The sequence below is a fragment of the Aphanomyces astaci genome (genome assembly GCF_000520075.1).
Source record: "Aphanomyces astaci strain APO3 unplaced genomic scaffold supercont1.20, whole genome shotgun sequence".
Classification (NCBI taxonomy): Eukaryota; Oomycota; class Saprolegniomycetes; order Saprolegniales; family Verrucalvaceae; genus Aphanomyces; species Aphanomyces astaci.
The window spans coordinates 381,271-400,640 of NW_009798283.1; the positions used below are offsets into that span (position 1 = coordinate 381,271).

General features: G+C 51.7%; 8 protein-coding genes across 9 annotated transcripts; 4 read left to right on the forward strand and 4 right to left on the reverse strand.

Moving 5' to 3' along the window:
- Positions 1-519: 519 nt before the first annotated feature.
- H257_08783 (elongation factor 1-alpha) lies at positions 520-2,039 on the reverse strand. Its single transcript, XM_009834822.1, has one exon. The coding sequence runs from the start codon at positions 1,942-1,944 to the stop codon at positions 604-606; it is 1,341 nt and encodes a 446-aa protein (XP_009833124.1). The 5' UTR covers positions 1,945-2,039; the 3' UTR covers positions 520-603.
- Positions 2,040-3,446: 1,407 nt separating this feature from the next.
- H257_08784 (ferrochelatase) lies at positions 3,447-5,579 on the forward strand. The gene is made up of 8 exons (XM_009834823.1): positions 3,447-3,754; positions 3,823-3,933; positions 3,998-4,104; positions 4,179-4,266; positions 4,329-4,476; positions 4,939-5,008; positions 5,076-5,178; positions 5,254-5,579. Exons 1-8 carry the CDS (start codon positions 3,464-3,466, stop codon positions 5,488-5,490), a joined length of 1,155 nt encoding a protein of 384 aa, XP_009833125.1. The 5' UTR covers positions 3,447-3,463; the 3' UTR covers positions 5,491-5,579.
- Positions 5,580-5,731: 152 nt separating this feature from the next.
- H257_08785 lies at positions 5,732-7,432 on the forward strand. Of its 2 annotated transcripts, none has more exons than XM_009834825.1 (5): positions 5,732-6,306; positions 6,678-6,835; positions 6,886-6,951; positions 7,025-7,160; positions 7,220-7,432. In XM_009834825.1, exons 1-5 carry the CDS (start codon positions 5,783-5,785, stop codon positions 7,269-7,271), a joined length of 936 nt encoding a protein of 311 aa, XP_009833127.1. In that variant the 5' UTR covers positions 5,732-5,782; the 3' UTR covers positions 7,272-7,432. The 2 variants fall into 2 exon arrangements, with proteins under 2 accessions (XP_009833127.1, XP_009833126.1); XM_009834824.1 differs by having other exon boundaries at positions 5,743-6,306; positions 7,025-7,168.
- A 599-nt stretch (positions 7,433-8,031) lies between these two features.
- On the reverse strand, positions 8,032-8,902 carry H257_08786 (ribosomal protein L24). The gene is made up of 3 exons (XM_009834826.1): positions 8,761-8,902; positions 8,490-8,692; positions 8,032-8,417 (listed from the first exon to the last, which is right to left on the reverse strand). The coding sequence occupies exons 1-3, from the start codon at positions 8,854-8,856 to the stop codon at positions 8,216-8,218; spliced, it is 501 nt and encodes a 166-aa protein (XP_009833128.1). The 5' UTR covers positions 8,857-8,902; the 3' UTR covers positions 8,032-8,215.
- Positions 8,903-9,155: 253 nt separating this feature from the next.
- H257_08787 (hypothetical protein) lies at positions 9,156-10,268 on the forward strand. Its single transcript, XM_009834827.1, has 5 exons — positions 9,156-9,310; positions 9,359-9,657; positions 9,702-9,856; positions 9,908-10,042; positions 10,110-10,268. Exons 1-5 carry the CDS (start codon positions 9,171-9,173, stop codon positions 10,197-10,199), a joined length of 819 nt encoding a protein of 272 aa, XP_009833129.1. The 5' UTR covers positions 9,156-9,170; the 3' UTR covers positions 10,200-10,268.
- Positions 10,269-10,346: 78 nt separating this feature from the next.
- On the reverse strand, positions 10,347-11,177 carry H257_08788 (hypothetical protein). Its single transcript, XM_009834828.1, has one exon. It carries the CDS (start codon positions 11,131-11,133, stop codon positions 10,492-10,494), a length of 642 nt encoding a protein of 213 aa, XP_009833130.1. The 5' UTR covers positions 11,134-11,177; the 3' UTR covers positions 10,347-10,491.
- A 663-nt stretch (positions 11,178-11,840) lies between these two features.
- H257_08789 (hypothetical protein) lies at positions 11,841-12,984 on the forward strand (the record flags this gene model as incomplete). The annotated part of the gene is made up of 3 exons (XM_009834829.1): positions 11,841-12,311; positions 12,382-12,483; positions 12,538-12,984. The coding sequence occupies 3 exons, from the start codon at positions 11,841-11,843 to the stop codon at positions 12,967-12,969; spliced, it is 1,005 nt and encodes a 334-aa protein (XP_009833131.1). The 3' UTR covers positions 12,970-12,984.
- A 146-nt stretch (positions 12,985-13,130) lies between these two features.
- H257_08790 (hypothetical protein) lies at positions 13,131-19,306 on the reverse strand. Its single transcript, XM_009834830.1, has 16 exons — positions 18,721-19,306; positions 18,387-18,656; positions 18,096-18,327; positions 17,413-17,872; positions 16,565-17,006; positions 15,758-16,432; positions 15,027-15,633; positions 14,788-14,934; positions 14,571-14,684; positions 14,466-14,513; positions 14,309-14,339; positions 14,126-14,243; positions 13,866-14,031; positions 13,566-13,725; positions 13,402-13,511; positions 13,131-13,309 (listed from the first exon to the last, which is right to left on the reverse strand). Exons 1-16 carry the CDS (start codon positions 19,290-19,292, stop codon positions 13,181-13,183), a joined length of 4,281 nt encoding a protein of 1,426 aa, XP_009833132.1. The 5' UTR covers positions 19,293-19,306; the 3' UTR covers positions 13,131-13,180.
- Positions 19,307-19,370: the final 64 nt, after the last annotated feature.

The window sequence follows — 19,370 nt, forward strand, 5'->3', positions numbered from 1 at the left end:
TAATATTCATTTCGAGAAAGTAAAACTACTGGCAAATACAGAGAAGCGCTCGTGATTTAGCACCAATCAGATTCAAAAATACTTTACATGAGAAAAGACACATTTGAAGTCAGGCGACCAATAGAGAAACGGTCATGAATAAAACCTATACGTTAAACCCCATACCATAATATCATGATTGATTAAACGGACTTTTTGTCCAATTAGAATTGTTTAATTTAACCCTAATCATTTTCGAGCAATATTTCTCATTTGGTATATATTTGAAGCCGATTTGCATTACTGTAACTGTAAGATGACATTCTCTGTTAACGACACTTCGAATAAATATTAATTTGAATCGAGACAATTATTGTCGTGCCTGATCCAGACAGACTCCTACAATAGTATAATACTTCAAGTACGAAGTAGCAATTTAGAATAAAGGATCCTCCGTCAAAGGGTCCCAAAAAGTGTCACAAAACGGTGCCCATACAATACACACCAGTGTACCATCACTCGGTCTCCACGCCACACCAGTTGTCTAGTAAAAAAAGTAATCTAAGGGTTTCATTGGAATATAATCGATATCCATAACTAAGCAATCCAACTCGACTCTCGACTTTACTTCTTCTTGCCGGCGGCGGCCTTGCCCTTGCCGCCAGCTTCCTTCTTAATCACGGAGTGGATGACACCGACGGCCACGGTTTGACGCATGTCGCGCACGGCGAAACGGCCAAGGGGAGGGTATTCTTGGAACGATTCGACGGTCATGCCCTTGGTGGGTTCCAAGATGACGAGGCAGGCGTCGCCCGACTTGACGAACTTGGGGTTCTCTTCGAGCACCTTACCCGAACGACGATCCATCTTTTGGGTGATCTCCTTGAACTTGCACGCAACGTGAGCGGTGTGGCAATCCAACACGGGCGAGTACCCGTTGCCGATTTGGCCAGGGTGGTTCAACACGATCACTTGGGCCGTGAAGGTTTCCGTGCCCTTGGCGGGGTCGTTCTTGGAGTCGGACGCGACAAACCCGCGGCGCAGGTCCTTCACGGCAACGTTCTTGACGTTGAATCCGACGTTGTCACCGGGGGTGGCTTCGGGCAACGATTCGTGGTGCATTTCCACAGACTTGACTTCCGTCGTGAGGCCCGAAGGACCGAAGGTCACGACCATACCGGGCTTCAACACACCGGTTTCGACGCGACCGACCGGGACCGTGCCAATACCGCCAATCTTGTACACATCTTGGAGGGGGAGGCGGAGGGGCTTGTCGGTGGGGCGCTTGGGGGGGTTCAAGCCGTCGAGGGCTTCAAGGAGGTAAGGGCCCTTGTACCAGGCCATGTTGGGCGAGCGCTCAATCATGTTGTCGCCTTCCCAGCCGGAGATGGGCACGAAGGGGATCTTGGCGGGCTTGTAACCAACCTTCTTCAAGTAGTTGGTCACTTCCTCCTTGATTTCGTTGTAACGGCCTTCGCCGTACATGACCGACGAGTCGTCCATCTTGTTGATGGCCACAATCATTTGGCGCACACCCAAGGTGAACGCCAACAACGCGTGTTCACGCGTTTGGCCTTCCTTGGAGATACCGGCTTCGAATTCACCGACACCCGAGGCGACGACCAAAATGGCGGCATCGGCTTGCGAGGTACCGGTAATCATGTTCTTGATGAAATCGCGATGGCCAGGGGCATCGATGACCGTGAAGAAGAACTTGGGGGATTCGAACTTCCACAACGCGATGTCGATCGTGATACCGCGTTCGCGTTCGGCCTTCAAGTTGTCCAACACCCAGGCGTACTTGAACGAGGTCTTGCCGAGTTCGGCCGCTTCCTTCTCGAACTTTTCAATCGTACGCTTGTCAATACCACCGCACTTGTAGATCAAGTGACCAGTCGTGGTGGACTTGCCGGCATCGACGTGGCCGATCACGACGAGCGAGATATGGGTCTTTTCCTTAGGCATGGTAGCGAGTCAACTGAGCAAATTCAGGAATGACGCCCACGACAACCACCGCCACTTAGTTCTACTTCTTTCCCCACTCCCAGCCACCATTTCGTGGTGCAATTTGACTCGCTGATCTGGGCCAACCCAGGCGCCGAGCCACGACCACGACTAGCATACCATCGATATACTGGATACTGAACTAGATTTTCGTATACCACGAGGATCCCAAGTAAGTACGATTGTTGGGACAATGCCATTGGCGGAGCGCTTTGCCTTCGCAACGGAGCTGCACTCGTCCTAGTAACTGTGTTCAGCGGTCATATTGATAAAATTAAACGATAGTCTTTTTCCTACGTCATGGCAAGCGTGGACTAGTAGTCGTAAGGTGGTTGTGTACACTGAAAAACAAGGCATTCGATGCGACCGGGGTGGTGAGTTAATTGATGGTCCAGCATCGCCTACAAGCGACAGGGCAATGCTCAATGTCCATGAGACCAGACGGCGTACTTAATGGGGTGTATAGATAATTTATACTGTATTGGAGTATATATAGTATTCGGGCCTGTCGAAATAGCACGCCATACGAGTGGTGATGACGCGGGGCGGGGATTTCACTTGGGGTTTGTATACCTGACCACAAAAACGTAGAAGCGTTCGATTGTTATGGGGCTTGAAATGAATGGCGACAGCCAACCGCTGCTTCGAATGGGGTAGGGGAGAGATTTGATTGGTTCATGAATGCAACCGCAACATCAAACACAAAAGCAACTCCAGTAGAGTGAAACGACACAAGGATATGATTGATGGTGGTTTGGAAGGTTGGCTGTAGGAGATGGAAGATGTCATGGGAGATCTCCTCCAGAGCAACGGGTGAAGCAAGGAATGTTGCCATGGTAGAGTTGTGACGGTGTGTGTGTGTGTAGTTCTGCTTTGGTTTTGCTGGATATCGTTAAACGAACAAGAAATAGGGTTGACCGAGCCAGGTCAGCAACATGATCGTCTGTATCGTTGCTTCTGTAGCGATTCAAAGAGCGAGGTACATGGATGGACACCTTTGACGTGCGTGGTGACGAACTGGGAGGGAACTGTAAGGCCAAATTGCAATGCAATGTCAGCCCATCTCAAGTGGAAGCAAAAGCGGCAACTGCATTCGTAGTTGATCGTTCATGCACATGCAACCTGTCAACACATTCGAGAGCGAAGCTTGACACATGGAGTGCACTAGGTGTACGGACCAGCCAAGGTAGATAGATGTTCATGTACAGGCAGCATGCAGCAAGAATCATGTACCGTAGCGTAGCGGCACGTGAATGCCTGTGCATCCTCAGCGCTTGCGCCGCTGTTGCTCTTGAATCCCGAGATTCTATTCTCTCGTAGCAAGGACGATGCTAATGCTCTCGATACCCCCCACGTCCTGTCCACAGCGCCGCAATGACCTCAATGATCGAACTTCTCAAGTCTTCATTGCGTCGTTTATGCGAAATCCGAATCCGGATAACGCCATTCTTCGCCATCATCATTTTGCATCTTTGACACGATGACGACCACACGCACGGCACCCAAAGTCCGCACGGCCATCGCCATGATGAACATGGGCGGGCCTTCAACGCTAGACGAGGTGCCTTCCTTCCTCAAGAACCTCTTCTCCGACCCAGAGATCATCCCACTGGGTCCGTTCCAAGAGTTCGTGTCGTCGATGGTCGTGAAGCGGCGCTCGCCGAAAATCCAAGCGCAGTACGCCGCCATCGGCGGGGGGTCTCCCATCGGAAAGTGGACCAACCATCAAGGCAACGCCATGTGCAAAATTTTAGACGAGATCCGACCAGAGGTAACATGCCACTTCCACGTATTGTGTGGGTTCCCTGAATTCATCATCCCTCATCCCTCCCTTCTTAGAGCGCCCCACACAAGCATTACACGATGTTCCGGTACGCGAACCCGTTGACCGAAGCGGCACTGACGGAAATGAAGAACGACGGCGCAGAACGTGCCATTGCTTTCTCGCAGGTGCAATCGTCTGTCCTTATGTATCCTGATCGTCATACCCACAAAACTCTCCATGCAACAACAGTACCCGCAATGGTCGTGCACCACGACAGGCTCAAGCATGAACCATTTGTGGCGCGAACTAAAGCGTTTGGACTTGGGGGATTCCTTTCAATGGTCGCTCATCGATCGGTACGTTCCACCATCTTCCCATCGCAGTATGGACGGCCATATATTTTGAACTCTTGCGTGTATGCATCAATTAGATGGAACACGCATCCAGGATACATTGCTGCCGTGAGCCGTCGCATTCAACTCGGCCTAGAAGCGTTTCCGGCTGACGTTCGTGACAAGGTATATTCTGTCATCATGACGTGAACACCACCTACGACGATGACGTTATCGTATTTTGGTAGGTCGTGATCATGTTTTCAGCGCATTCAGTGCCCATGAAAGTCGTGTACAAGGGCGACCCGTACACCAAGGAGATTGCCTCCACCAGCGAACGCGTCATGGAGCATCTCAACGTCACCAACCCACATGTCCTGAGCTGGCAATCCAAAGGTTCTCTCTCACTTTATTGTGCTTTCGAGTGAAACTTCGTGTTGTGGCGTGGTTTCTCGTTGGAATTTAAATCGATTTGATTGGCTACGTCAGATGAGCTCAAAATTATTAGCCAATCAAAACCTTCCCAATGAAATTCTACAACCAATCAGATCGATTGTGGATCGGTTTGGTCGGCGCGATTCGATTGCACCCACTCCCCAAATTTGTATCAAATCGACAATAGTATTATTATCTTTTTTTTTACCCCAAATTTGGACTTTTGAGCTGCTGATTCGCCAAATCTATCGATCGATTCTTTGGATTGAATTGAATCGTCCAATGTCACACACTAATTCGATGTTGCATTGGTCCAAGATTGGATTTGATTGGCTACTTGATGAGTGATCTGGGTTTTGATTGGTCGTATATCGATTGTCTTCCAATTTCGAATCGACAATAACAACTCCTGTACGTACGTAGTCGGGTACTTGCCGTGGATGGGCCCCAGCACCAGCAACGTGATCAAGGGCCTGGCGAGCCAAGGACACAAGTACGTACACAAGTCACATGACGACAGTTGGTTGCCTTGCTGACGTTTGTGCACATGTACTTCACAGGCACGTGCTGGCGGTGCCAATTGCATTCACGTCCGATCACATCGAAACGTTGTTTGAAATTGACATCGAGTATGCCGAAGAAGCGCGAGAACTTGGCATTGAGGTACGTACCTACCTACCTTGCATGATACTATATACAACGTGTATGGGAGTGTGATGGACGGCATGTTATTCGTAGCACTTCAAGCGCAGTCCGTCCCTGAACGAAGAGCCGCTTCTCGCGCAGGCCATGGCGGACCTGGTCAAGGACCACTTGGACTCGAACACGCTGCACTCTCCCGCGTACCCCCTCAACTGCGCAGGATGCGAGAACCCCACCTGTCGCAGCATTGTCAACCCCATCAAACCGTACGCCCGCTCCCGCGACGTGGCGTGCGGACGACCTACGTCGCAATCCGTCCACGACCTCGAATGAGGATGGAACGTAGCAAGCGGCGGTGCCGAAATAGATGAAAGAGAGGTTAACTCCACACGTAGTACAATACTACATGCAACTCCCCCTTGTGAGATTGACGGAGTCTCATCAACCGGTCGCCGTGCCTCATCACCGTCATGCTGTGGGATATTGAATACCTTGTGTAAACGAATATTTGGGCAGACTTGATATCGTAGCAATCAGAAACTCGTGACATTTGATATATTGTGGTCGTGACAATCAATTGAGGATCTGCTATTCGCCAGTTCAATCAAGTCGTCGCTGCCGTGTCATGGCGTCGTCTTCTGGTCATGGTCCATCAAAGAAGCGCCGCACGTTGGCCGATGCAGACGAGGACGTGCGACTGTACCAGTCCCGTCTCGCAGAAGCCACCAAGAAGATGATCGTGTTGGCGAGGGAGAATGCGCGCATGAAGGTGCTGTTGCAAAAGTACTTGGACAAGGACGACACGCTGTTGAGCACGTCGCAGATGACGATGGGCAGTCAGTTGTCGCAACCGTCTCAGTCGTCGACGACTGTGCTTCCGCCCGTACCCCCACCACCTCTCCACGCGATCCACGAGTCCAACTCGGAGGACCAAACGTCGTCGTCGTCGTCGTACGCGGTGGGCGACGCGGTCGACAGTTTTGGGGGCAGCAACAGCCAAGACTGCTTCTCGTCTTCGCTGTCATCGTCCATGCACGACGAGTTTGTGTTTGACAGCCAACTGAGCCAACTCGACGACGTGGCCAACACATCGCATCTCGACGAGATTTTGAGCTTCTTGGATCGGCAGGAAGCGTTGGACCACGACAGGTATTGCCCTTTTACCCAAACTTTGGACATTTGTGCTGATTCTTTGCCAAATCCATCCATCGATTCTTTGTACTGACTTTTGTACCATATAAAGTCTTGTCCTGTGGTGATTTGATTTCTACCAAACACGATTTTGACGTTGATGGTGGTTTCCAGCAATCTGATTGGTTCGATCCTTTTGCCGATTCTTCAGTATATTTGGTCATTCTCCATATCGCTCCAGTTTAGAGTAAACACAACAATACTATTACTACTTGTCTTGGGTCCCGATGTAACCTCGAACACGTGGGAAATGTACATCAGACTACCCTGAGAGTCGAATATGTTGCCAGTATAACGTCGTCACAGTCGTCCCTTGTACGTATATGTAGACTGTTTACGATGCAAAGTGAAGTGGCGACGTTGCGTGAATCTGCGACCGTGCCGCGCGTGGGCGTGGGGGTGTTGCTGTACTCGGCGGCGCATCCTTCGTGTGTCCTCATCGGCGTGCGGAAGGCGTCCCATGGCGCCGGCAAAGTGCAACTTCCAGGTACATTATGAGGCGGTTGTACGGTGTGAGTCAAAAGTTGTGTCGTGTAGGTGGCCATTTGGAGTTTGGGGAAAGCTGGGAAGAGTGTGCAGTTCGGGAAGTCAAAGAGGAGACGGGTACATATACATTTGCACGATTTCAACCAAAGTACACGACCACGGGGGTAATTTGTTTTGTACTTGGTCGTAGACTTGGACATTGGGGACGTGACATTTGCCCACTCGACCAACGACATCATGCCCGACGATGACAAGCATTACATCACGATCTTCATGCAAGCCACGGTGCGCGACGGCCAAGTCCCCGTGCGCATGGAGCCAGACAAGTGCGAAGGTAACCCCATCACATGAAGACACGCGAAATTGGAAATGTATGGGCATGTAGGATGGGAGTGGCAGCCATGGGAACACTTGAAGTCGCCGGCGTTCCAAGCTAGACTGTTCATGCCCCTGCGCCACTTGACGCTCAGTGGATTCACGCCGCACACTGTTGAACCCTAGTAGTCGTAATACTACGATACATGTGCAACTTTTGATATATGATCAGGGTATGGGAAAAGCTAATTGTAATTAAAATACTGGACAATTAAAAGCGGTCTGTATGTACGGAAAATAATTAATTGCAAGGCGCTGGCAAATTGCAAATTATTGATTGCAGTCATGGTTGCGAGATCCAATTCAAGATTGAATTGATCGGTGTACTGTACCCTTTGTATAACATGTATTAATACATCTATTATTATTATTTACTACTACGTACTATTTTAATAGTACGTAGTGCTATATATAGTATAGCACTCGGAGTATACTGGTAGCTACGTACTTAAGTAGTACTATTATAGTATTATTTCATTTCCAGTCATTTCAAGAGCCATCTCTTATGAATTCTCCATTCTTTTGCTAGCAATTAACATAAATACATCCGCATTTTAATTGTCAATTAGTGAAATAATAACTAACATTCCTAGTATTGGAATATTACTGGTATTTACTAATTGTTCAGACCGTTGTCAATTGGTAAAAAATATATGTTCCCATACTACTCTGGTGATGATGAACACTGTGAATGCTGAACCATCTTCCCATGGCTTACGATATGTAGCTGTGGTCCACGCGACAGTGCACCAATGGCAGCAGTGTGCTGTCAATGTCATTTGTAGAATGGCCACATGCAGCGTCGGCACTCTGCGACACGAGATGCGAACCCAAGACTGTTGTAATTAAAGGGTATGTGGAAGTTATGGGTATGGCGGCACGTAGTTGTGCACGAACGAATGAGCGTGGATACAGCAACGAGGGATGCACAATACACACGTGAAAAAGGAGACCCACGAGTTGCTTACAAACTCGACTAGTGCAATGTGGTGGCGTCGGGTGGCACTTATAGGCGCGTGATTTCCGAGTCGTCGACAGTGCGCTCCAACACATCTTCGGGCGCGGTATCCAACGGACCGGTTTCTGTCCGTCGAGGGGATTGCCGTTCCTTGAGGACGTCGGGCTTGGGAATGATCGTGCCCGACTTCTTCGAGATGCGCAACCTTTCGCCGTCTTCGCCAAAGCGAATGCCGATGCGGGTGGGTTTCCTGCATACATGGAGATAGATGGAGGTGTGAGATGACAATACCCTTGGATAGATTTTGAGGTACTGTACATACCCGATGGAAGGATCGATCAAGTTGACGTTGCTGTAGTGGATGGCGCCAGGCGCCAAGTAGATACGGCCAGGCGCGACACCAGGCTTGGCCTTGACGTATCGATGACGCATGTTGATGTCGTTTAGTACGACTGCGTTCTTCTCACGGATCACTTCCTTCACTTCGCCCTGCTTTCCGCGGTGAGGGCCGCTGATCACTTCTACCTACACACGGAACACCAGTTGAGGTGAGCAACTCTCGCGATGGCTCTGTGGGTAATGCATGCATGTACCAAGTCACCGCGGAAGATGTTCCATGATGGAAAAGAAGGGATGAACTTCTCGCGCTTGGGCATCTTGCGCATCGCGGCAGGGAGTCGTTGCGCCATCTTCGACAGGTATCTCGGCCGGAATGTGATTGCCAAGACACCAACCAATGCACATGTAGCCGTATAAGTACGATTATCGCACTTAAGGGGTCAATCACACATTATCCGGAGAGTATTACTAGTACTACGTAGTACTACTATTAATAGTATGTATTATTAATACTAGTACCATTTCTTTCTTTACAGTTAATTAGAAGGGCAGAAGTATAGAAGTAGTAGTATTATTAATATTTCAGAGGATAGAAATACTAGTAGTACTAGTACTACCGTACTACTAAGTAGTTACATGTGTTTTTCGATAACATTTCATCACCATGCTGCGCAAGGTGATCGTCGACCGCGGGATTTGCGAGCTTACGTTGGCTCATGCCAAGTCCAGGAATGCGCTCAGCCTAGAGTTGATACGAGAACTCAAGACATCGCTTCACGACATCCACAACGATGACTCTATTCGGTTCGTATCGCCATATCACGAGTTCTTCTCATGTGTGTTGCTTGCCAGGGTGGTGGTGCTCAGCGCCGAAGGTCCAGCGTTTAGCTCTGGACACAACCTCAAGGACATATTGGCAGCCCGTGATGACGGAGACGAAGACAAATGCGGCATTCTCAGTGCATCATCGCAAGGCGCGAGCGTGATCGACGCTACCTTTCTCGAATGCACCGATCTCATGCAGTTCATGTTGCACATGCAGCAGCCCGTGATCGCAAAGGTGAACGGCGTGGCCACTGCCGCCGGATGTCAGCTCGTGGCCACTTGCGACCTCGCGTATGCTTCCAAGTCATCTCGATTTTGCACGCCAGGTACAATAACATCGTTGCACGTGGTGACTGACACTTGCCCTCAGGCGTGAACATTGGACTCTTTTGCAGCACGCCAGGAGTCGCCTTGGCTCGAGCTGTGGGCCGCAAAGATGCCATGCGAATGCTGTTGACAGGCGACATGATCCCTGCTGAGGAAGCCGCGCGAATGGGGCTCATCAATGCCGCCGTGCCCGACGCGGTAAGTCTGACAATTCGTTCCATCTGCCCAAGTTGAGGCAAATTGGTGTAGGAATTGGAGACAACGGTATATGATGTTGCCTCGACGATCGCTGCGAAGAGTCAACTGGCCACTCGGGTGGGCAAATCGGCGTTTTATAAGCAAGTGGACATGGCCGTACCAGATGCATACGCGTTTGCCTCCGCCGTAAGCAACTGTGATATGGCGTCATGACAACGACAAGGAGCTATATGTGGCACGGTGGCATATGTAGGTGATGATGGATAACATGCGATCGCATGACGCCAAGGCTGGCATTGCAGCCTTCCTCGGGAAGACCACCCCGGCCTGGACAAACAAGTAATGTTGTATCGATGGAGTTGATTGAGACTGTTGTGTAACCACATGGACCCAATAGTATTCATTTCATTCATTTTGGTGCACAGTATCCCCGCGACGACAGCTCCTTAACGGAAATCTTCCCACACACACACAAACAATCATATAGCACTAGGAACTGTGCTCCTTCATGAGCCTTCAGTCATCGTAGGACGATCTATTAAGCGTATAAGTTTCTATTGTGAGGGTTCGAGGGTTTCATAATTAGGCTGGCATGCAGGATGCAAATGATGATTGGGTGGACGCAAGAGCAACGCCTACACCGACGCAGCTAGGACAGTGTCTTGGTTCGGTTCTGCCCACTCGACAAACACGCTGTCATCGAGCAGGAGGTTGATGCACATTTCCCAATCGTACATGTAAACCGAGTCCAAGTCGCCAGCGAGCAGACGGAACGCGTCGTCGTCGTCGTCCTGCTCCAGACCCTTGAGCTCGATCGTAGCGATGTCTTGTTTCCAATGGACCGAAGCGCCAGCGTCCACAAGCTGCTGCTGTGGGGGGGGATGGTGCTGTAGGGGCCCCTGGGGGCGGGGCACGGGTGGATTTCTCACGGCCCCCCACGCCGCGGGGGTCGAATCGCGGTGGAAGCGGGGATGGCTGAACGTACACACACACGACTGGGTCTTGGTCCACTTTCGAAACCCAAAGTAGTTGAGTTGCCGCTGAAAACTCGACAGCTTGTTGTGTTTGAAGTACTTGGGCAGGACCTCGCGCTCGAGACGATTCACGTCATACAGGTGAAAGCACGAGCCATCATCGGACCATGCGACAACGTTGGGGTCCTCCACGGCGAGGATGGCGTGGAGGTGGCAAAGGAACTTGGGGGGGGCGGCGGCGGTAGCCATCTTTGTCGTTCGTCGACGTGGCTGTCGGTTGAACTCGTCGGGCTGCATATTCATAAGTCAGTTGTGGGTGTGGGGGGATCCCAAGGAATTGAATTATGAGGAAATTGTTCAAAGTCGTTTGATGGGAAGGGGGGACGATCGATGTGGAGGAACATTCTTTGCCGCTCGGATAAGATTGACCATCCGGTCGTATGTATTTGCAGACGAGATATGCAGTTAGCCATTGTATCACTGGAACATATGATTGCAAATCGCTCGCCAAGAATAGTCGTTACTTGTTGCATGTTCGTTCGCATTCACGTTTTGGTGGAAGGATTGTGTGCGAAATGAATGTGTGCTAGCAAATCCAACATGTTTGCAGCTGATCGTACGCGGGAATAACATATCCCCATCGTAAGGTTTCTTTGGTTTGTTCCTTCACCGACAGATGCGCCTGTTAGCCAAACGTGAAGCACGTTTCATTTTTCAACTCGTTTCTGTATATTATTAATAAGTACAGTAAAGCGTAAATCAAACGTGCAAAGTGCACAATAATAATAATGCACCATGGTTACGATGATGTTGTATGACTAGAAGGACAGGACTTATGAGGGTCGTACGCGATTTCTTCGATTGAACCCAGTCTAGTATTAGAGCATAAGTGACCTTTGGCGAGGCGGCGCCTGGGACTGCCACGTCATGATTGTTGAACCATTGCTCTTTCCGGATATCTATGAATTGAATATCCGTACACCACCAAGCGCAATCATCATCATTTCGTCATGTCGTGGAAACGCAACAACGCACAAGCGCTAGCACCGCCCAATGCAACAGCCAAACCTGCTGGTGGGTCGAGGAAGCAACCGAGTAACCTGAAGAGGAAGCCAAGGTTCAATTCTGCCGTGTATGCGCCTGGCGCGACAGCTGTCGATGACATCACGTCGACGGTGTGGCGAACTCACGACCCCAGCACTGATCCGTTTGCAGCGGCGGCGTGGGACCACAGGTCAGTGTCATCTTCGTCGTCGCCAATGCGTGCTTCCACCAAAGGGCGAAAGAGCACGACGTCCACGCGGTCTATTGGGACGCAGACGACATTGCATTCCCCAGCCGGCAATGCAATCGCGTTGCCTTCAACCGCAGCAGCAGTACATGCCGCCACCGACGATACAAGTGATTGGCGCCATGCTTTGAACGATGTTGATATGATGCCAGCCGAAACAGTCGATTATCTGCTGCAAATCTTGACCGATGTACGCAACTAACTCGCATGCTCCCTGCTCATCCAAGCACCGACACTGACGACATCGATGACTCTCGTAGCGCAAGCTTGCATTGCAGCGTCTATCTACGCATGAGCGAGTCGTCCCCGCCATCGAGAACACCAGCTCGATGGATATTCCATCCCCACCAGGCCACGTTGAGGTACTAGTTCCACCATAGCTTGAACCATCCTAGCATTTGGTTTGAGTCGAGTAGCCTCCACTACCTCCTCTTCCCCCTCCCCGCCTCAAGGATGCGTCGCCGTCTGTTGTCCACGTCGTCACAAGTACCCACAGCCTCATCCATGACGACGACGACATGACAGAGGACGACATGACGGCAATCACACCAAGGCGGAGCCGGTCGTACGAAGCGTTGGTGCAGTTGGAAGCGATTTTGGAAACGCGGCATCGGCAGCTCATGGCCAATGGCGTGCTGGACGATGTCCGTGACAACACGTCGTCACCCCTCGTCATGACAGACATCCAGAGCGAACTGTATCGCATCCAACACGAACCGCCTTTGCGACCCCAACGGAGTCAAGGGGACCAAACGACCCCACGTGCCCTCGACTTGATCGAGTCTGACGGGTGGACATTCGATCCAAAGCACGAATTCGACGACTTTCCAGGCACTAAAACTAAGTGACACCACGTACACGCATTGCCGAGCGAGTTGTTTACAAATGATCGATACCCAGCACCCCCTGAAAGGGCAAATTGCAGCATATGCGGATAGTGTACGGGTAGTGTACGGGTAGTGTACGGGTAGTGTACAGGTAGTGTACAGGTAGTGTACGGGTAGTGTACGGGTAGTGTACGGGTAGTGTACGTTCAGAATTGTATTTTGATGTCGATTTTCAATCAAATCGCAACTTGTCGCCTGTGCAGAGGGGCGAGAACGGGTTGACGCGATGCCACATGATGGCTTCCTCCAGCGTCAGCGCCGACACTTCGTCTTCGAGCCGGACGAACGGGCCATGAACCACCTGCTCAGCCAACAGTTAGGACCAACATCCCCCTGTTGGAATTTCATCGAATCAACGAAATCCACACGAACACACAACGGATTCAACCCTACCTCGCCGGTTAAAATGGACACGATGGGATTGCGCGTCTGTCCCGCGGACGGCAACTTGGCTCCCGACACAACCACGGCGCCAGTCGTGTATGCATGGTTGAGCCAACGATCTAATGCATTCGCATGACGATTCCGACTGACGGAATCATGCATGCATGGCCTACCTCGTGGCTGGGCTTGTACGTGTCGCTGCAAGGCCTCAACCTCGTCACAGAAATCGCCATCCTCCAGTCGAGTTGTTTCGTCCTTGGAGATGTTGGCCGACAGTTGCGTGACAAGTAACGATGCTTTGGCGATATCGATGCGACTGGCATATTGGGCTTCCTACACAGAATAGTACCCCAAAGTTACGAGCCAGTTGATGGCGAGTCCACACGCACAGAGTTTCTGCAGAACTATTTCTAGAAGTATACGGTACTCGTGCAGAGTTGCTGTACAACTATAGCTTGACGACCAGTACTTACCAGAAGCAACAGCTTGGTCATCGCGACTGGAAACGGGACGTTGTAGCTGTGGACTTGGGTGTGTACCAGTTGCATCAAGTATGACACCAACACAAGAGGGTACCGCGCGTCCATAGCTCGCAGCGCTCCTGCCAGCGCCATGTAAGCCAACGTCATAGCTCTCGGTCTAACCATTCAATCCACAAATGAGTATGTACGGCACGCACTGTATCCCATGTCAAAATCAACACATTCCAATGAACGAGCTATGATAATCGTACTTGGTGTCGACTTGGGAGAGGTCGCTGGACCGGAGAACATACGTGACGTCCAAGAGGAGCTGCTTCTGCGACACTGTCGGCGAGGACGCCACCGACAGCGACGACGTACTCAACGCAGCTATACCCACTCACACAAAAAACGGAATTCGACAACGAGTACAGTTATTACAAAAAGCATCGCACCTTGCAGATGTGTTGTGGCCATCTCAATCGCCTGTGAAAGTCAATCATTCAATCAATCCCATCATCACGCCCAAGTGAAACCAACGATCCAAGGTATCAACCCCATATATGACCATGTATGTAGTCTGCACTATCGAGTTGGTCATGGGCTGTGTACCTGAGGCACCCGGTCCAACACCAAACACGTTTGAATGGCTTCAACGACCTACATATTCCCCCCAAAGTATTGCCGAATGGGAAAACGAACTTGCTTCGAGCGTACCTGGCACGTAGAAACAAACGCCTCCAACGAGTCTTCGAGCTTTTCAACGTTAGCAACTTGAGCCAATTCTTGCAGCTCCTTCGGTCGGTTCAACCGGACGTACACCAGCGCCATCTAATACCAACTTTCAATCAAACCATACATTTCATATGACATTTCCATGATCAATCATTGTGCTGTATGGTCATTCTGGCGGCGGCTATCCTCTGGGACGTACTTCTTTCTCAGGACATGCCATCAAGTTTGCAAACGAAAGAGCCAACGCTCCATCGCCCAGCACTTCGCAGCGCCCGACCACCGCCGCCACCAACACGTCGGATGGCTTCAGATCGTACCATCGACTCAACATCCACGCCAGCTCGAGCTACAACATCCCACATATGACAAAGTATGATAAAAAACATATATTCGAAATACTCTTTCCATATCAAACCACTACGAGTTCTTTTGACGTACTTCGTCGCCTCGAACTAATCGATCGATGGCGTCGAGGACTTGGGCTACAGCCAAATGGCAGCACGCCGCCAGCACCGGCTCACCTCGATCCGAGTACAAATCTGCCAGCCACGTGAACGTCTTGTGTAGCAAACGTGTTCCAGCTACTTCGTGCGCCGACTTGTTTGCGTTGGGGGTCGAACAGTTGTCATCTTCAACGTCTTTGACTTGATCGTCGACGGTATTGAAACGAGTGGTCAACATCGCCTTTGGTTTGGGGCTAGCTGTTTCAAAAGGGGGGGATGGGGACGAAACAGGGGGGAAGGTCACGGTGCCACAGTCCAGAGATCCCGAAACGGGGGGGGTCGCCGCTACTACGCCGTGAATCCTAGGGTGCGCTTTAGCTACCACACATGCGTCGTTGAACTGCCCGCGTCCTTGCAACACATCGACTGCTTTGGCGACTTGGTGCGTTGCCAAGTAGTACATCACAGCAGACTCGTCTTGCTTTGCCTGCAAAACATCGGCATACTTGGCCGCCAGTTGCCGCCAGAACTCTATCGACACGACCGGCGCCATCGCCAACGCAGCCTCCCAGTCCTCCACTTCGACGAGTAATTGGCAGTACCTACGCCCCAATATATATAATACAAGCAAATGTTAGCCATATATCCCCCGTGTCACTTTGAACTGTGGAGTTCACAGCACCCCACACGGCGCTCCCGTGGATGGAATCAAGTCCACATACATACTTTTGGACAGCGCCAGCCTTGAGATACTGTGTCGCAGCCTCTCGCACGGCATCGCGTTGGTTCAACTTGGTGGGTTTCGATCGACGTCCGTGGCCACATTCGAGCCGCCGCGCATGCTCCAAGGCCACCGCCAGCAGTTGTCCTTCGGCTGGCACGACCATCGTCGCGGTAGTTGTCGTCGACTTCGCCGGCTTAACTGCCGATGGACTCCCCTTAGTACCCCCCATGTTGTTCTCTTGCAACAGCGCCATGAGATTGGTCACGCCACTGCTCGCAGCACTCGACTGCGCGGCCACTACGGCGGCCAACTCGGCCATTTCTTCCCTCGAGGAGGATGCTGATGTCATCTGCAGCATCATCTGCAGCACGACCTGGTCGGTGGCTGACGTCGTGAGCCCCCAGAACCTCACGGTGGTGTCCCTCGAGCACGACACAAACACGCTCGGGGCCTGCGGGTGCGTGGCGATGCCGTACACGTCCGCCAAGTGATCCGACACCACCACGCAACACTCCCGTCGCTCCACGTCCCAAATACGAATCGTGCCGTCCCAGCTCCCGCTCAGCAGCAATGGCGGCGGAGTTCTGGACCACGGTTGCGAGCAGTGCGATGGCCGTTCTGCAGTATCGTCGTTGCCCCCGTCGGCTGCTTGGTCGTCGCCACGTTGTTGCTTTTGACTACAATTATCAAGCGAAAGATGAAACCGTTAGTCTAGCCTAGCTTACACACACTGCAGTAGGCATGATCAACCATTGACTGGATGAAAAATGTCATGAGAACGCACGACGACGTACTACTGTATGACGTACCGTGTGGTGTTGTGACGACGACTGCTACTACTACTATTATTCGTAGAGGGGGAACTACTCCATACAAGTGCACGCACAAAGTTGGAGTGTCCTTTCAACGTCACGTACGGTACCACGGCAGCCTCGTCGGCGTCTTTTGACTCCTTTGCCTCCGTTCGCCCCCCCTCCCCCCTCGGCGGCGGCGGCGCCTGGAGGCCCTTGGGAGGAGGCAACGTCCACACGCGCACCGTGCAGTCGTCCGAACTGGTGGCCAGCCACGCGTGGGTAGATTGATGGGGGGACCACACTGTATGGAACACCCGCGCCTCGTGGGCAGCGAGAACCCGCAGGGGGGTGTCCATGTCGGTGTTGTCCACGTCAAAGAGGCGAACCACGTGATCGCCCCCCCCAACTGCCAGCACGCCGCTGTTCCCAGGCTGCCATGCGCATCCATAGGCCGAACCTATCACGAACATATATATACATGCCATCACCATTGCCATGATGAGCTCAGATCGATTTGGGTTGACCGATTGTGCTATATATCAAACTATGTGCCAATACTATAAGTCACCTAACTCGCACAAATATGCAAACCTCACCACATGACCACTCGTTGATCCCCTCACGATTCAACGAAAACAATAAATCGAGACATTCACGACGTTAGATTCCCATACCAAAACAATAAATCGAGACATTCACGACGTTAGATTCCCATACCAAAAAAAGTGGTAGCAGTGGTGCCAGATATACCAATAATATATATATAATATATAATATATATACATACATACAAACTCCAGTGGCACGACCACCACGTCACAGCTCACTCGACCACCATAAACCCTCATGAACAAACAACGTACAAGGAAGCCCGTAGCGCCGCACAATGTACAGCGGCAAATGACCCGCCTCTCGCGAAGGCGATGCCGACGAAGTAACAGCGTCGTAGAAGATCACGACCGACTTGTCTTTTGACGAAGACGCGAGCATAGACTTGGCATTATTGGCACTTGGTTGCCGCCACGCCACGCAGTAGACGGCATCCGTGTGATGCGTGAGCTGCGACGCCGGCGCCAATGTCCCCGCCAGGTCCCACACGTACACCGTCCCCAACGACGACGCAGACACGAGGCGGTTGGCGTTCGAAGGGGACCATGCGACGCTGTACGCGATGCCGCCGACGTCTTGAGGCTGGAGGTGGTGGGTGCACTCCATGGTGCTGGTATTCCACACCCGGACAGCGCCGTCGTGGCCACATGTAGCGAGGACTTGGGCCGACTGTGGCTGAAAGCGCAGATCGAAGATGGTCTCTTTGTGGCCTGCCTGCAGATACCAGAGAATTGTTGTGGTTACAGTTGCAGCAAGATGGAAACGGAGGTCGTTTTTATTGAATAGACTCATGAAGGACACACGTATTTGAAGCCACTAAAGTTGCCACAAACTAACACGTATAACTGTACTTGTTGTTGCGAAGGTAGATAGTTGCGTTGCCATACTTGTCGAACAAGGCGACTCAATGTATAGAAGATGACTACAGTACTCTTACCTGACTTTGCCAAGCTAATTGTCGCCTTGGAACGTGGTACAACGCGACGGAGCCGTCACTGGACGCGCATAAAACGTGCTGCGTGGACGGCAACAAGGCCAAGGCGTGGATGCCGATCCCCGATGGGCGCACACGAACGTGCTCCAGGGGGGTGGACTGTGACACGTTCCACAGCTTTAGGTTGCCGGTGCGGGCGTTGGCTGTGACGAACAGCCCCGAGCCCCACGGCAGCCTAGTCAATCGTATGTTGGCAACCCAATGATGATAACATGGACAGAAGAGGGATGGTACCATGCTACGGCGGACGTGCCCGAGCCTTGCTTGTCGAACGTGTGCAGCGGCGTGCCAGTATCGTCGGTGACCTCCCACAGTGCGCAGTGTCCATCTCGTGTGGCTATGAGGAGGTAGATCGTCGACAATGGATCCCACTGCAAGTCGATGATGGCGTTGGCAGTGGGGCTGCCAGGTGGGGCTCCTGTCGATTGCTTCTTGGACATTTTCTTCTTGTCTAGAAGGCGCAGGGTGGGGGATTTGGCAGTGTAAATGGCGAGGTTGCCGTTCCTGGAACCATGTTATATGAGTGTTGTCAAGATGAGTGTTGTCAAGAACGAGAGGTTATACGTACTCGAACCCAATAGCCAACGTGCCAGCAGTGTTGAACCGAATCACGGTGATAGCGCTCGGACTGGCTAGCATGCCAGTGTTGCCACGCTGGAGTGTCGTGACTGATGTGGATCTATTGGTGTGGTCGATGGTCCACCCGACTAGCGTCGACGCCGCCGACGTTTTCCCGCTCGGGTCAGACGTGGCCACGACAAGCTGAAGCGACGACGGGTGCCACTGAAAGGACACGGGGTGGTATGGCAGGAGCAAGTGGTACAGGATCTGCTCAGTCTCGACGTCGTACAGCACTACCTTCTGCGAGAGGCTCACTGTTGCGAGCCAATGGCCGTGCTGAGGAGACGAGCACCACGCCAGCCCCGCGAGGTTGTCTGCCGTCGAGAGCAACCGGTGCAGCTGGAACGACGTGATGTCGTACACGTAGACGGCGAGAGTGGAGCAGAAGGCAAAGTACTTTCCGTTCACGTCCCCGCCAACAACATGCAGGTTGTTGAATCCCTTCCGTTGCATACATCCTGATGGAAGCAGACGGTGCTGCCGGAACTTCACACGCGGCGTCGCTGCGGCATGATTCATGTCCGTCAAAGATCTAACCTGTGGATAATATAGTGATTGGTACGGATAATGTGGGCTGCGCCAATCAAATCCGTTGCT